This window comes from Giraffa tippelskirchi, chromosome 10 (genome assembly GCF_054371585.1).
Source record: "Giraffa tippelskirchi isolate mGirTip1 chromosome 10, T2T-mGirTip1v1.2.pri, whole genome shotgun sequence".
Taxonomy (NCBI): domain Eukaryota; kingdom Metazoa; phylum Chordata; class Mammalia; order Artiodactyla; family Giraffidae; genus Giraffa; species Giraffa tippelskirchi.
In genome coordinates, this window is record NC_137284.1 from 9029459 (window position 1) to 9046588 (window position 17130).

General features: G+C 39.4%; 1 protein-coding gene across 2 annotated transcripts in view; it reads right to left on the reverse strand.

Moving 5' to 3' along the window:
* Nucleotides 1-229: 229 nt before the first annotated feature.
* Nucleotides 230-17130, reverse strand: part of LOC145523070 (organic anion transporter 7-like) — a 43113-nt gene continuing 26212 nt past the window's right edge. The window contains exons 6-10 of one of the 2 annotated variants that reach the window (XM_081532861.1): nucleotides 13533-13648; nucleotides 12660-12874; nucleotides 2592-2700; nucleotides 1937-2140; nucleotides 230-1028 (exon numbers count right to left, since the gene is read on the reverse strand). In XM_081532861.1, coding sequence (XP_081388987.1) covers nucleotides 968-1028; nucleotides 1937-2140; nucleotides 2592-2700; nucleotides 12660-12874; nucleotides 13533-13648 — 705 coding nt within the window. In that variant the 3' untranslated portion in view covers nucleotides 230-967. Of the gene's footprint in view, nucleotides 1029-1932; nucleotides 2141-2591; nucleotides 2701-7724; nucleotides 7734-12659; nucleotides 12875-13532; nucleotides 13649-17130 lie in introns of those variants that run through there. The other variant, XM_081532862.1, reaches the window with a different exon arrangement.

A 17130-nucleotide genomic window follows, 5' to 3' on the forward strand; every position in this document is an offset into this window, starting at 1 on the left:
TGGGGTCGCACAGAGTCGGACAGGACTGAAGCGACTTAGCAGCAGCAGCATCATGAGAAGCCCACAGTTAACATTATACTTAACAGGGGAAACTGAAAGTGTTTCCTTTAATACAAGGAACAAGGCAAGAATGTCCACTCTTGACATTTCTGTTCAACATAGTACTGGAAGTCCCAGCGGGAGCAATTAGGTAAGAATATGAGATAAAAGTCATTCAAAACAGAAAGAAAGCAGTATAATCATCTCTCTTGTTTATTTGTTCAATTTAACTTTATAAAGGTAGATTTTTCTGGTTTACTATGCGATCAAATTATTAGCAACTTCTAACCACATGGTTAATGCTATTTTTTGCACAATACTCTACTTCTTCTAGTGACTTATACCCAAATTATGATATATTAAATGTTAAAATACTATGGCTGTTTCTGGATTTCTTTTTATTTGAAAATGCATCTGCTATTACTTTTTTTTTTTTTTACTATTATAGCTTACAATATTAAAGACTTGCACATGCTTCTCCAATTAACAAGCAGCTCAATCCATGCTATAATCCTTTTTCTGAATCATCTTGTATACTATTAATTTCTAAATATATTTGGAACAAGTTTTAATATCTCAAAAAATATAGGGTTTTTTATTGTAATTCCTCCACCAGTTATTCTACCAAGTAACTGCAAAAAACACTAGTGCTTTTAAGACTAACAATTTTACTATCTAGAAGCATACTAGATTTCTATCATTACATAAACATTTTAATATAAATGTTTTTTATAATTCTATTTTCTTTCATACCTCTTACAATGATTGGTTGTAAGTACTGAATATTTAGCAATTAGTACAACAATTGTAAATGGGATCTATGTTTTTCTTGTATCTTTTGTTTTATTTATTTTTCAAATTTTGTTAATATTTAGGAAAGACACCAATTTTTTCTTCCTCTTTGATAACAGTTCATTCCTGGAATCCCTTAACACTGTGTCACTTTCATGAAAGTATCTTCCTGCTTTGTTTTTCTTGAGCTTTTCCCCCTAGGACAAATACAAATAAACCAGTAAGCAAACACAAAAATGAAAAGACATGGAAGAAGCCTATACGCCCTACATGTTAATTTTTTTTAGAATAAGCTGATCTTTTGTCCACCAGCTTGGGCGAAAACTCTAGCCTCTGCCCTGAGAGTTGGAATGAATTTTGTGAAGAAAAAGACCAAACTCCCAGAGCAAAATTTGGGAAGGCAGCTTTGGTAGTTTCTACTTTTACTTTTGGACACCACTGCATTGGTCAAAAGTTTTTGGAAAAGGTAAATGGAACACAGAAAGTCATAGAATCCTTTCCCAGTCATCACTTTAAAATCCCAATATTTACCACTCTTCTCTCTTTTTGTAATATTTCATTTCCAGGGAAAGTCAGATGGTCCGAATCTCACAGGCAGCACAATAGGACTCTTTCCCCCGAGATACATTGTTATCTGTGGGAGGGGAGGGACTCTTGTCTTCTCTTTGGTCTCCCTTTGGTCTTCAGTGACCTGGGCAGGTCACAGACCTACAGACATCAAAAATCTCAGAGAGCTTACTGCCCTCACTGGGCTGAGGTCTGCCAGGGTCTGAGGGATGAGAATCTGGTGTTTGGATCAGTGCATGTTTGTGAAACAACTTCAGGTGTGTGTATGTCACACCAGGGCATCTAATTTTGGCTTCTTCACCACTAAACCTACTGGTGAACACTGATGTTGGTCTGGGTGATCCAGGGAAGCTTGAGGCGGTCTGAGGTCACTGTGGGGGAGGGATGAGACTGTAGCTAAACCAAAGGCACAGATCACCTGGAAATAGCTTAGATCTTAGCTTGTTTGGGGGACAGTGTCTCAACTCATGTTTTGCCCTCCTCGTCACAGACCCTGAGTGCACAGCTCCCCCAAGGGACACTTAGAGGGTTTACTCACTCATTTTCCACATCCTGGATGGAGTCGGGCAGAGGCTTATTCTTGGTTTCAGGAAGGAGTGGGACAACAAGACCAGCAAGGATGGGTAAGACTCCGTAGATGATCCAGGGCAGGTGAGGGGAATACACCGTTAGGATCATCAAGAGGGGAGCCAGAACTGCCCCAGTATTAGCAGCAATTCCCATGATTCCCACAGCTGTTACCCTTAGGGTATAAACAATAATACAAGAAAGTCAAGTACAAATCTACAATATAATTTGTGATTTATTATTTTGCTTTGATTATGGGAGGTAGCATAACAGTGGAGAAGGCTGATGACATATGCTTGCTTTTGAAATTTTCTGTTAGTCATAAGTGATTTTTTTTCAAATTCAAGTACATTAAGTGCATTAAAACACAGTTTGATCATTAAAAAAGATGCCATGTATCCTTTGTGTGGTTCAGAAGACTATATAAGATGATGCATTTAAAGACATCACCCAGTGCCCAACAAAGTCTGCTTTAAATAAATTTGCTTATAAATTGCTTGTGTGTTGTAATTATAATTGATTGCTTTGATAACTAACCAATCTTCTTTTCTTCCTTCAATAAATGTCAGTTAACTCAGAAAGGCCTGTTTTGATCCTGAGAGAGTATCCACAAGATTTCAGTATACCTGAGCACAGTAGGAATTAGTTCACTTCCATGGCAAAAATTACTGGCATATGTGGCAAAAGAAACTCCTGTTGCCAAAGCTGCCAAAGCCATACGCAGGGCCTGCATTTCTGGAGAGAGAAAAACCGGTGAGGCTCATGAAATCTGAGCTGAAGCAATTGCATTCCTGTAATTACAAATGAAGAAGATCTGAATGGAGGTGTTTGCAAGTATACATAGTAGAGAAGCTGCACAGGGGTCGAAAATATGCAGTGTCTAATAGGCTGAGAAATGTGACTTATCTACTTTTTATGGCTCATGATGAATAAAAGGGTCTGGGTTATTTTTTCAATTCTCCTTGAATGTCTGAGATTTGCAGAAGAGCAAAAGAAAGGCGAGACCAGCAGGTATTCTCTTGCACTAATTCTGTTCTGTGTCTCTTCTGCCCTTGAGGTAGAATGTAGAATCTTGGCAGTTCCTGAGGGGTATGATCATCACTTAAATCCTCATGAGTTTGAAATATTGGTGCATATGCAACATTTACAAGAGATTTATATTGCAGAAGAAAATAATAAAAGGGCAGGACTGCTATGTTAATGAACAATTTGAAGAGTAACTAGATTTAGAATAATGTTAGAAAATCAGGAGTAAGAACCTTCAAAAGGGAAAGAATGCCAGCCTTCAGGAAACACTGAAGGCAAGGTTCGGTCAGTTTCCACCCAGTTACAGAAAATCTCACAAGAACATTGCAATTGGAGTGACATTGATTGTAAGGCAGCAAACTTGCTCTGCTGATGCTGTTCAAGGCGAGGAGAGGAGCAAAACTAAAAACAGAACTCCCATATGACCCAGCAATCCCACTACTGGGCATATATCCTGAGAAAACCATAATTCTAAAAGCACATCTACTCCAATTTGATTGTGGCACTGTTTACAATAGCTAGGACATAAAAGCAACCTAATGTCTATCAGCAGATGAATGAATGGATAAAGAAGAGGTGATACATATATACAAGGGAATATTCAGTTCAGTTCAGTTCAGTTCAGTCACTCCTCAGGCATAAAAAGGAATGAAGTTTGACCCCTTGTAGTGATGTAGCTGATCCTAGAGTCTGTCATACCGAGTGAAGTTAGTCAGAAAGAGAAGAACAAGAGTGGCGGTCCTAAGATAGTGGAGGGATAGGAGGAGGAGACCACTTTCTCCCCCACAAATTCATCGAAAGAACATTTGAATGCTGAGCAAATTCAACAAAATAACTTCTGAGTGCTGGCAGAGGACATCAGGCACCCAGAAAGGCAGCCCATTGTCTTCGAAAGGAGGTAGGACAAAATATAAAAGATAAAAAGAGAGACAAAAGAGGTAGGGACGGAGATCTGTCCCAGGAAGGCAGTCTTGAATAAGAGAGAAGTTTCCAAACACCAGGAAACACTCTCATCGGCAAGTCTGTGGCGAGCCTTGGAATCTCAGAGGGCAACATAACTGGGAGGAAAAATAAATAATAAATAAATAAATAATTAATTAAAACCCACAGATTACGTGCCTAACAGCAACTCCCAGTGGAGAAGCAGCCCAGTCCCTCAAATCTGCCACTAGCAAGCGGGGACTGGACAGGGAGGCGAGGGCTGTATTGCTTAGGGCTCAAATCTACCACTAGCAAGTGGAGACTGGACAGGGAGGCAAGGGCTGTATTGCTTAGGGTAAGGACCGGGCCTGAATGCCCCGAGGGCAATCTGAGGGAACTAATGTGAGATAGCAACCCAGACTGTGGGCGCACCTTCTCAGGTGTGCCATGTGTCTCTTCTGGGGAGCTGATCTTTGGCTGTGGACTGGCCCATACCCCACCGGAGACAGGCAGGCGAGGGCAGCCAGAGCCAGAAGGGGGCAATGGTGGCCCCAGAGAGGCCTCCTCTACCAAACTGCAAGCAGGCTTCGTTGCTAACCAAGACTTCTTGGGATTCTGGATGGTTGACATCCACCAGAAGGGTTGCAGCCAGAGCCTCACTCCCCCTTCTCTTCTCTACCCAACTCTGTGAATCTCTTTGTATGTTCTGGGCTGTGGAGAACACTTAGGGAACTGATTACTGGCTGGATCTGTCTCTCTCCTTTTGATTCCCCCTTTTATCCTCCTGGCCATCTCTGTCTCCTCCCTCCCTCTTCTCTTCTCTGTGTAACCCCGTGAACATCTTTGAGGGGTCCAGACTGTGGAGAGCACATAGGGAAGTGATTACTGGCTAGCTTGCTCTCTCCCCTTTTGATTCCTCCTCTTCTCCTCCTGGCCATCTCTACCTCCCTCTTCTCTTCTCCATGTAACTCTGTGTACCGCTCCAGGTGTCCCTCACCGTGGAGAAACTTTTCATAATTAACCTAGATGTTTTATCATCTGTGCTGTATTGATAGAGAAGTCTTGAGGCTACCGTAAGAATAAGACTGAAAACCAGAGGCGGGAGGCTTAAGTCCAAATCCTGAGAACACTAGAGAATTCCTGACTGCAGGGAACATTAACCGATAGGAGCTCATCAAAAGCCTCTACACCTACACTGAAACCAAGCACCACCCAAGGGCCAACAAGTTACAGAGCAAGACATTCCAAGAAAATTCTCCAGCAACACAGGAACATAGCCCTGAGCTTCTATATACAGGCTGCCCAAAGTCACACCAAACCTACTGACATCTTAAAACTCACCACTGGACACTTCATTGCACTCCAGAGAGAATAAATCCAGCTCCACCCACCAGAATACCGACACAAGCTTCCCTAACTAGGAAACATTGACAAGCCACCAGTCCAACCCCACCCACAGTGGGGAACCTCCACAATAAAGAGGAACCACAGACTGCCAGAATACAGAAAGACTACCCCAAACACAGCAATATAAACAAGATGAAAAGACAGAGAAATACTCAGCAGGTAAAGGAACATGATAAATGCCCACCAAACCAAACAAAAGAGGAAGAGATAGGGAATCTACCTGATAAAGAATTCCGAATAATGATAGTGAAAATGATCCAAAATCTTGAAAACAAAATGGAGTTACAGATAAATAGCCTGAAGACAAGGATTGAGAAGATATAAGAAATGTTTAACAAGGACCTAGAAGAAATAAAAAAGAGTCAATATATAACAAATAATGCAAAAAATGAGATCAAAAACACTCTGGAGGGAACCAACAGTAGAATAACAGAGGCAGAAGATAAGATAAGTGAGGTAGAAGATAGAATGGTAGAAATAAATGAAACAGAGAGGAAAAAAGAAAAAAGAATTAAAAGAAATGAGGACAACCTCAGAGACCTCTGGGACAATGTTAAATGCCCCAACATTCGAATCATGGAGTCCCAGGAGAAGAAGACAAAAAGAAAGATCATGAGAAAAAACTTGAGGAGATAATAGTTGAAAACTTACCTAAAATGGGGAAGGAAATAGTCACCCAAGTTCAAGAAACCCAGAGAGTCCCAAACAGGATAAACCCAAGGCTAAACACCCCAAGACACATATTAATCAAATTAACAAAGATCAAACACAAAGAGCAAATACTAAAAGCAGCAAGGGAAAAACAACAAATAACACACAAGGGGATTCCCATAAGGATAACAGCTGATCTTTCAATAGAAACTCTTCAGGCCAGAAGGGAATGGCAGGACATACTTAAAGTATTGAAAGAAAAAAACCTACAGCCCAGATTACTGTACCCAGCAAGGATCTCATTCAAATATGAAGGAGAAATCAAAAGCTTTACAGACAAGCAAAAGCTGAGAGAATTCAGCACCACCAAACCAGCTCTCCAACAAATGCTAAAGGATCTTCTCTAGACAGGAAACACAGAAAGGGTGTATAAACTCGAACCCCAAACAACAACATAAATGGCAACGGGATCATACTTATCAATAATCACCTTAAGTGTAAATGGGTTGAATGCCCCAACCAAAAGACAAAGACTGGCTGAATGGATACAAAAACAAGACCCCTATATATGTTGTCTACAAGAGACCCACCTCGAAACAAGGGACACATACAGACTGAAAGTGAAGGGCTGGAAAAAGATATTCCACACAAATAGAGACCAAAAGAAAGCAGGAGTAGCAATACTCATATCAGATAAAATAGACTTTCAAATGAAGGCTGTGAAAAGAGACAAAGAAGGACATTACATAATGATCAAAGGATCAATCCAAGAAGAAGATAAAGCAATTATAAATATATATGCACCCAACATAGGAGCACCGCAATAGGTAAGGCAAATGTTAACAAGTATGAAAGGGGAAATTAACAGTGACACAATAATAGTGGGAGACTTTAATACCCCACTCACACCTATGCATAGATCAACTAAGCAGAAAATTAGTAAGGAAACACAAACTTTAAATGATACAATGGACCAGTTAGACCTAATTGATATCTATAGGACATTTCACACCAAAACAATGAATTTCACCTTTTTCTCAAGTGCACACGGAACATCCTCCAGGACAGATCACATCCTGGGCCATAAATCTAGCCTTGGCAAATTCAAAAAAATTGAAATCATTCCAAGCATCTTTTCTGATCACAATGTGGTAAGATTAGATGTCAATTATAGGAGAAAAACTATTAAAAAGTCCAACATATGGAGGCTAAACAACACGCTGCTGAATAACCAACAAATCACAGAAGAAATCAAAATATGCATAGAAACGAATTTAAATGAAAACAAAACAACCCAAAACCTATGGGACACTGTAAAAGCAGTGCTAAGGGGAAGGTTCATAGCAATACAGGCTTACTTCAAGAAACAAGAAAAAAGTCAAATGAACAACCTAACTCTACACCTAAAGCAACTAGAAAGGGAAGAAATGGAAAACCCCAGGGTTAGTAGAAGGAAAGAAATCTTAAAAATTAGGGAAGAAATAAAAACAAAAGAAACACAAGAGGCCATAGCAAAAATCAACAAAGCCAAAATCGAGTTCTTTGAGAACATAAATAAAATTGACAAACCATTAGCCAGACTCATCAAGAAAGAAATGGAGAAGAATCAAATCAACAAAATTAGAAATGAAAATGGAGACATCACAACAGACAACACAGAAACACAAAGGATCATAAGAGACTACTATCAGCAACTATAGGCCAATAAAATGGACAACTTGGAAGAAATGGACAAATTCTTAGAAAAGTAAAACTTTCCAAAACTGAACCAGGAAGAAATAGAAAATCTTAACAGACCCATCACAAGCAAGGAAATTGAAACTGTAATCAGAAATCTTCCAACAAACAAAAGCCCAGGACCAGATGGCTTCACAGCTGAATTCTACCAAAAATTTAGAGAAGAGCTAACACCTATCCTACTCAAACTCTTCCAGAAAATTGCAGAGGAAAGTAAACTTTCAAACTCATTCTATGAGGCCACCATAGGAGAAAGCAATGGCACCCCACTCCAGTACTCTTGCCTGGAAAATCCCATGGATGGAGGAGCCTGGTAGGCCACAGTCCGTGGGGTCACTAAGAGTCGGACATGACTGAGCAACTTCACTTTCACTTTTCCCTTTCATGCACTGGAGAAGGAAATGGCAACCCACTCCAGTATTCTTGCCTGGAGAATCCCAGGGACAGCGGAGCCCGGTGGCCGCCGTCTATGGGGTCGCACAGAGTCGGACACGACTGAAGCGACTTAGCAGCAGCAGCAGCAGCAGCATGAGGCCACCATGACCCTAATACCAAAACCAGACAAAGATGCCACAAAAAAACAAAACTACAGGCCAATATTACTGATAAACATAGATGCAAAAATCCTTAACAAAATTCTAGCAAACAGAATCCAGCAACATATTAAAAAGATCGTACATCATGACCAAGAGGGCTTTATCCCAGGGATGCAAGGATTCTTCAATATCCGCAAATCAATCAACGTAATATGCCACATTAACAAGTTGAAAGATAAAAACCATGTGATTATCTCAATAGATGCAGCGAAACCTTTGACAAAATTCAACATCCATTTATGATAAAAACCCTCCAGAAAGCAGGAATAGAAGGAACATACCTCAACATAATAAAAGCTATATATGACAAACCTACAGCAAACATTATCCTCAATGGTGAAAAATTGAAAGCATTGCCCCTAAAGTCAGGAACAAGGCAAGGGTGCTCACTCTCACCACTACTATTCAACATAGTTTTGGAAGTTTTGGCCACAGAAATCAGCAGAAAAAGAAATAGAAGAAATCCAGATTGGAAAAGAAGAAGTAAAACTCACTGTTTGCAGATGACATGATCCCCTACATAGAAAACCCTAACGACTCCAGCAGAAAATTACTAGAGCTAATCAATGAATATAGTAAAGTTACAGGATATAAAATTAACACACAGAAATCCCTTGCATTCCTATACACTAACAATGAGAAAACAGAAAGAGAAATTAAGGAAACAATTTCATTCACCATTTCAATGAAAAGAATAAAATACTTAGGAATATATCTACCTAAAGAAACAAAAGACTTATATATAGAAAAATATAAAACACAGGTGAAAGAAATCAAAGATGACACAAATAGATGGAGAAATATTCCATGTTCATGGATTGGAAGAATCAATATAGTGAAAATGAGTATACTACCCAAAGCAATCTATAGATTCAATGCAATCCCTATGAAGCAACCAACGGTATTTTTAGAGAACTAGAACAAATAATTTCACAGTTTGTATGGAAATACAAAGACCTCAAATAGCCAAAGCAATCTTGAGAAAGAAGAATGGAACTGGAGGAATCAACCTGCCTGACTTCAGACTACAAAGCCACAGTCATCAAGACAGTATGGTACTGGCACAAAAACAGAAATATAGATCAATGGAACAAAATAGAAAGCCCAGAGATAAATCCACGTACCTATGGACACCTTATCTTCGACAAAGGAGGCAAGAATATACAATGGAGAAAAGACAATCTCTTTAACAAGTGGTGCTGGGAAAACTGGTCAACCACTTGTAAAAGAATGAAACTAGAACACTTCCTAATACCATACACAAAAATAAACTCAAAATGGACTAAAGATCTAAATGTAAGACCAGAAACTATAAAACTCCTAGAGGAAAACATAGGCAAAACACTCTCCGACATAAACCACAGCAGGATCCTCTATGACCCACCTTTTGGAATATTGGAAATAAAAACAAAAATAAAATAAACAAATGGGACCTAATTAAACTTAAAAGCTTTTGCACAAAAAAGGAAACTATAAGCAAGGTGAAAAGACAGATTTCAGAATGGGAGAAAATAATAGCAAATGAAGCAACTGACAAAGAATTAATCTCAAAAATATACAAGCAACTCCTGCAGCTCAATTTCAGAAAAATAAACGACCCAATCAAAATATGGGCCAAAGAACTAAACAGACATTTCTCCAAAGAAGATATACAGATGGCTAACAAACACATGAAAAGATGCTCAACATCACTCATTATTAGAGAAATGCAAATCAAAACCACAATGAGGTAACATTTCACGCCAGTCAGAATGGCTGCTATCCAAAAGTCTACAAGCAATAAATTTCTGGAGAGGGTGTGGAGAAAAGGGAACCCTCTTACACTGTTGGTGGGAATGCAAACTAGTACAGCCACTATGGAGAACAGTGTGGAGATTCTTTAAAAAACTGGAAATAGAACTGCCATATGACCCAGCAGTCCCACTACTGGGCATACACACCGAGGAAACCAGAATTGAAAGAGACACGTGTACCTCAATGTTCATCGCAGCACTGCTTATAATAGCCAGGACATGGAAGCAACCTAGATGCCCATCAGCAGACGAATGGATAAGGAAGCTGTGGTACATATACACAATGGAATATTACTCAGCCATTAAAAAGAATATATTTGAATCAGTTCTAATGAGGTGGATGAAACTGGAGCCTATTATACAGAGTGAAGTAAGCCAGAAAGAAAATCACCAATACAGTATACTAACACATATATATGGAATTTAGAAAGACGGTAACGATAACCCTATATGCGAGACAGAAAAAGAGACTCAGATGTATACAACAGTCTTTTGGACTTTGTGGGAGAGGGCGAGGGTGGGATGATTTGGGAGAATGGCATTGAAACTTGTATATTATCATATGTGAAATGAATCGCCAGTCCTGGTTCTATGCATAAGACAGGGTGCTCAGGGCTGGTGCACTGGGATGACCCAGAGGGATGAGATGGGGAGGTAGGTGGGAGGGGGGTTCAGGATGGGGAACACATGTACACCCGTGGCGGATTCATGTCAATGTATGGCAAAGCCACTACAATATTGTAAAGTAATTAGCCTCCAATTAAAATAAAGAAATTTATATTAAAAAAAGAAAGATAAAAACAAATACTGTATATGAATGCATATATATGGAATCTAGGATTAACATATATATACTACCATGTGTAAAATAGCTAGCTAGTGAGAAGTTGCTGTATAGCACAGGAAACTCAGCTCATTGCTCTGTGATGAGGTAGATGGGTGGGATCAGGGTGAGTAGGAGGGAGCTGCAGAAGGGAGGGGATCTCTGTATACATATAGATGATTCACGTTTTTTGTACAGCAGAAACTAACACAACATTGTAAAACAATTATGTTCCCATAATAATAAAAAAAAGATGAGTGGAACCTGCTAATCAAGTATCATGTAAAATATATAATTGCACACTGGAAGTCAGGTGAAGCATGGTGAACATCTGGCTTCCCCTATTTATTACACATGTTTGCTTAATTCAATGAAATTGATTCTAAGAGAGGCCCTTAACTACAGTGACTTGTTCCTAATGGATATTTCTTTTCTGTCTGGAGATAAGAAATTTTTGTTTTCTTGAGGTCTAGACCACACCCCTAAACCAGAGTTGGAGAATATATATACATTCTGGAGACAGAATCATGGAATAAAGTGTCATGGTTCACTGCATGAACCAGGACACTCAAAGCCGGTGTTCTGGGAGAACCCAGAGGGATGGGGTAGAGAGGGAGGTGGGAGGGGGGGTTCAGGAATGGGGACACATGTACGCCCGAAGCTGATTCATATCAATGTATGGCAAAAACCGTCACAATATTGTAAAGTAATTAGCCTCCAATTAAGAAAAATAAGTTAATTCAAAAAAGAAAAAAGAGAGCTTGAAGAGAGGAAGTGACAGTATTGTGTCCTTGCGTGAGATGCAGTTACAAGGGTCTAGATCCTCCAGGTTGTTGTTGTTTAGTTGCTAAGTTGTGTCCAACTCTTTGAGATCTCATGGACAGTAGCTCGCCAGGCTCCAAGGGGGTCTCCAGGTAAGAATACTGGAGTAGGTTGCTGGTTCCTTCTCCTGGAGATCTTCCCAACCTTGGGATTGAACCTGCATCTCCTGCATTGCAAGCAGATTCTTTACTGCTGAGCCACCAGGGAAGCTCCTAGACCCTCCGTACTTACTATAAACAGGCAGGACTTCCTGGCCATCCAGTGGTTAAGACTCTGCACTTTCACTGCAGGGGGGCTGGGTTCGTTCCCTGGTCAGGGAGCTAAGACCCCTGCATTCTGCACCGCATGGCCCAAAACAAGCAAGGAAGCAAATGCCCAAATGAAGCGTGACTGGGCCGAGCCAAGTGATCAAATGCTATCTTAGAGAAACTGCCAGTAATACGTGGTATCAGTTTCCAGATACTTGGACATGATATCAGAGCCAACCTTAACCGGTCTTTGGCTCTTTTTCCAGCAACTTAAAAGCAGAATATGTACTAAAAACACCTGGGGCTTCCTAGGTGGCGCTGGTGGTAAAGAACCTGCCTGTCAATGCAGGAGAGGCAAGAAACGCAGGTTCAAACTCTGAATCAGAAAGATCCCCTAGAGGAGGGCATTGCAATCCACTCCAGTATTCTTGTCTAGAGAATCCCATGGACAGAGGATCCTGGTGGGCTACAGTCCACAGGGTCACAAAGAGTCAGACAAGACTGAAGTGACTTAGCATGCACATGTACTAAAACTCCAGATTGGTTTTGGGGAATCGTTAGAAGCCAATCTCCATTTTCTTCTGGCTTGAAATAGGTGTGACCAGTACAATTCATGAGAAATGAGAGTGGGGAAGACATTTTCTCTTTTGAATATTTGGTATTTTCTTACCTTCAGACACACATGTGATGGTTAGAGTGGAGACTGCCAGCAGAAATATGAAAATCATCTGGGTTATTCGACGGCCCAGGTGATTCAGTGCCAAAAAAGCAACGTAATTGGCTGGGATGGTGACTATGCCAAAGAGAATCTGGAACATGAAAATATTGCTCCCCAAGTGCTGGAGGTGGAGAGTCAGGCCAAAATGGGTCAGCGTGTTTGTAAATCTGTGGAGAACAAAGGTGAAAGACATATAAGTTTAGACTATAGGCCCTAAAATTGCAATAATGTTGGCCCAGACAGGCAGTGGTTGGTGATGAACTATTAAGGAATGGTCTATTTTGTGAAATATTTCCTTGCAAAATTATCACTTTAAGATTATCATAAAATTATTGTATGATGATGGAGGTCATAATTATTATTACACTTTTAGGGAGAGAGTTTTGCTGTAGAGGAGATATGATGGAGCCTTCTAGAATTTTAGCTTTTTTTCTATACCTTGATCTGGGTGATGGCTATCTCTTTATATATGGAATTATTCATTGAACAGCATGTATTTGTGCATTTTACTATTTGTAGTTTTACTTCAATTAAAATTAGAACAAGTGAAGAAATTTATAGCCAATCATGTGCCATGATTGACATTCTCAGCATCTGTAGTGATGAGCCTGGTAGGGTGGTGTGACAAACAGAACTCATTGTATAATTACTTCTGTGCTTGCCTTTTCATAACCTTTTCACTTTCACCAAACATAGCAACCATATTCTTAACTTCCTCATACTTTGTCTCAAATCTGTCCCTCTAGCATGTTATAGATGTTGAAATAACAAATACAATCACATCTCCACTATTTTAACAGCCTTCATGTACTGTGTGAAGCCCACCTCACAAAGGACAGGAGACAGATCCTTTTACGCAGGTTGGGTGTGCGGAACAAGTCAAACACAGAAGGTTTGGTCTCTGCTGCCTCCAGCTCCTCCTGCATGGCGGATCTCAGGACCTTCAACAAAACAAACTGTTCAGTGGTCACACAATTGTAGGCTTTGTGAGGTTCCCAGGTAGATGACTTCCTTTTGTTTCTACTGGAAAATATAGACACTGAATATGTAATGACAGGTGTACAGTGTTATGAATGGAGAATCATAGAGTTAAAGGGAAATTGTGCAGTGACAATGACATTTTGGCATGAGAGTCAGTTTGCCTGTTGGGAATCAAAAGGTGTGTGAAGATTGTAGATTTAGGTCAGGAAGGCACTAAAGGAAGAGTTATTTGAATTTAGGTCCAAAGCTTCATTTTTTTTTTTTCTTTCTTTCTTTTTTTTTTAATAGAAAATTTTGGGGTTTTTTTCATTTTTTTTTTTTTTTACAATATTTAATAGTTTTTGCCATACATTGACATGAATCAGCCATGGGTTTACATGTGTTCCCCTTCCTGGACCCCCCACCCACCTCCCTCCCCATCCCATCCCTCTGGGTCATCCCATTGCCCCGGCCCTGAGCCCTTGTCTCATGCATCGAACATGGAATGGTGTTCTGTTTCACATATGATAATATACATGTTTCAATGCTATTCTCCCAGAGCGTCCCACCCTCACCTTCTCCCTCAGAGTCCATAAAATTGTTCTATGCATCTGTGTCTCTTATTCTGTCTCGCATATAGGGTTATCGTTACCATCTTTCAAATTCCATATATATGCATTAGTATACTGTATTGTTGTTTTTCTTTCTGGCTTACTTCACTCTGTATAATGGGCTCCAGTTTCATCCATCTCAGTAGAAGCGATTCAAATGTATTTTTTTTAATGGCTGAGTAATATTCCATTGTGTATATGTACCACAGCTTCCTTATCCATTTGTCTGCTGATGGACATCTAGGTTGCTTCCATGTCCTGGCTATTGTAAACAGTGCTGCGATGAACGTTGGGGTACACGCGTCTCTTTCAATTCTGGTTTCCTCGGTGTATATGCCCAGCAGTGGGATTGCTGGGTCATATGGCAGTTCTATTCCCAGTTTTTTAAGGAATCTCCATACTGTTCTCCATAGTGGCTGTACTAGTTTGCATTCCCACCAACAGTGTAAGAGGGTTCCCTTTTCTCCACACCCTCTCCAGCATTTATTGCTTGTAGACTTTTGGATAGCAGCCATTCTGACTGGTGTGAAATGATACCTCATTGTGGTTTTGATTTGCATTTCTCTAATAATGAGTGATGTTGAGCATCTTTTCATGTGTTTGTTAGCCATCTGTATGTCTTCTTTGGAGAAATGTCTGTTTAGTTCTTTGGCCCATTTTTTGATTGGGTTGTTTATTTTTCTGAAATTCAGCTGCAGGAGTTGCTTGTATATTTTTGAGATTAATTGTTTGTCTGTTGCTTCGTTTGCTATTATTTTCTCCCATTCTGAAGGCTGTCTTTTCACCTTGCTTATAGTTTCCTTTGTTGTGCAAAAGCTTTTAATTTTAATTAGGTCCCATTTGTTTATTTTTGCTTTTATTTCCGATATTCTGGGAGGTGGGTCATGGAGGATCCTGCTGTGATTTATGTCGGAGAGTGTTTTGCCTATGTTTTCCTCTAGGAGTTTTATAGTTTCTGGTCTTACGTTTAGATCTTTAATCCATTTTGAGTTTATTTTTGTGTACGGTGTTAGGAAGTGTTCTAGTTTCATTCTTTTACAAGTGGTTGACCAGTTTTCCCAGCACCACTTGTTAAAGAGATTGTCTTTTCTCCATTGAATATTCTTGCCTCCTTTGTCGAAGATAAGGTGTCCATATGTGCGTGGGTTTATCTCTGGGCTTTCTATTTTGTTCCATTGATCTATATTTCTATCTTTGTGCCAGTACCATACTGACTTGATGACTGTGGCTTTGTAGTAGAGCCTGAAGTCAGGCAGGTTGATTCCTCCAGTTCCATTCTTCTTCCTCAAGATTGCTTTGGCTATTCGAGGTTTCTTATATTTCCATACAAATTGTGAGATGATTTGTTCTAGTTCTGTGAAAAATACCATTGGTAGCTTGATAGGGATTGCATTGAATCTATAGATTGCTTTGGGTAGTATACTCATTTTCACTATATTAATTCTTCCAATCCATGAACACGGTATATTTCTCCATCTGTTTGTGTCCTCTTTGATTTCTTTCATCAGTGTTTTATAGTTTTCTATATATAAGTCTTTTGTTTCTTTAGGTAGATATATTCCTAAGTATTTTATTCTTTTTGTTGCAATGGTGAATGGTATTGTTTCCTTAATTTCTCTTTCTGTTTTCTCATTATTGGAGTATAGGAATGCAAGGGATTTCTGTGTGTTAATTTTATATCCTGCAACTTTATTCATTGATTAACTCGAGTAATTTTCTAGTAGAGTCTTTAGGGTTTTCTATGTAGAGGATCATGTCATCTGCAAACAGTGAGAGTTTTACTTCTTCTTTTCCTATCTGTATTCCTTTTATTTCTTTTTCAGCTCTGATTGCTGTGGCCAAAACTTCCAAAACTATGTTGAATAGTAGTGGTGAAAGTGGGCATCCTTGCCTTGTTCCTGACTTTAGGGGAAATGCTTTCAATTTTTCACCATTGAGGATAATGTTTGCTGTGGGTTTGTCATAAATAGCTTTTATTATGTTGAGATATGTTCCTTCTATTCCTGCTTTCTGGAGGGTTTTTATCATAAATGGATGCTGAATTTTGTCAAAGGCTTTTTCTGCATCTATTGAGATAACCATATGGTTTTTTTCTTTCAATTTGTTGATGTGGTGTATTACATTGATTGATTTGCGGATGTTAAAAAAACCTTGCATTCCTGGGATAAAGCCCACTTGGTCATGATGTATGATCTTTTTAATATGATGTAGGATTCTGTTTGCTAGAATTTTATTAAGGATTTTTGCATCTATGTTCATCAGTGATATTGGCCTGTAGTTTTCCTTTTTTGTGACATCTTTGTCTGGTTTTGGAATTAGGGTGATGGTGGCCTCATAGAATGAGTTTGGAAGTTTACCATCTTCTGCAATTTTCTGGAAGAGTTTGAGTAGGATAGGTGTTAGCTCTTCTCTAAATTTTTGGTAGAATTCCGCTGTGAAGCCGTCTGGTCCTGGGCTTTTGTTTGCTGGAAGATTTCTGATCACAGTTTCGATTTCTGTGCTTGTGATGGGTCTGTTAAGATCTTCTATTTCTTCCTGGTTCAGTTTTGGAAAGTTATACTTTTCTAAGAATTTGTCCATTTCTTCCAAGTTGTCCATTTTATTGGCATATAGCTGTTGGTAGTAGTCTCTTATGATCCTTTGTATTTCTGTGGAGTCTGTTGTGATCTCTCCATTTTCATTTCTAATTTTGTTGATCTGATTCTTCTCCCTTTGTTTCTTGATGAGTCTGGCTAATGGCTTGTCAATTTTGTTTATCTTCTCGAAAAACCAGCTTTTAGTTTTGTTGATTTTTGCTATGGTCTCTTTTGTTTCCTTTGCATTTATTTCTGCCCTAATTTTTAAGATTTCTT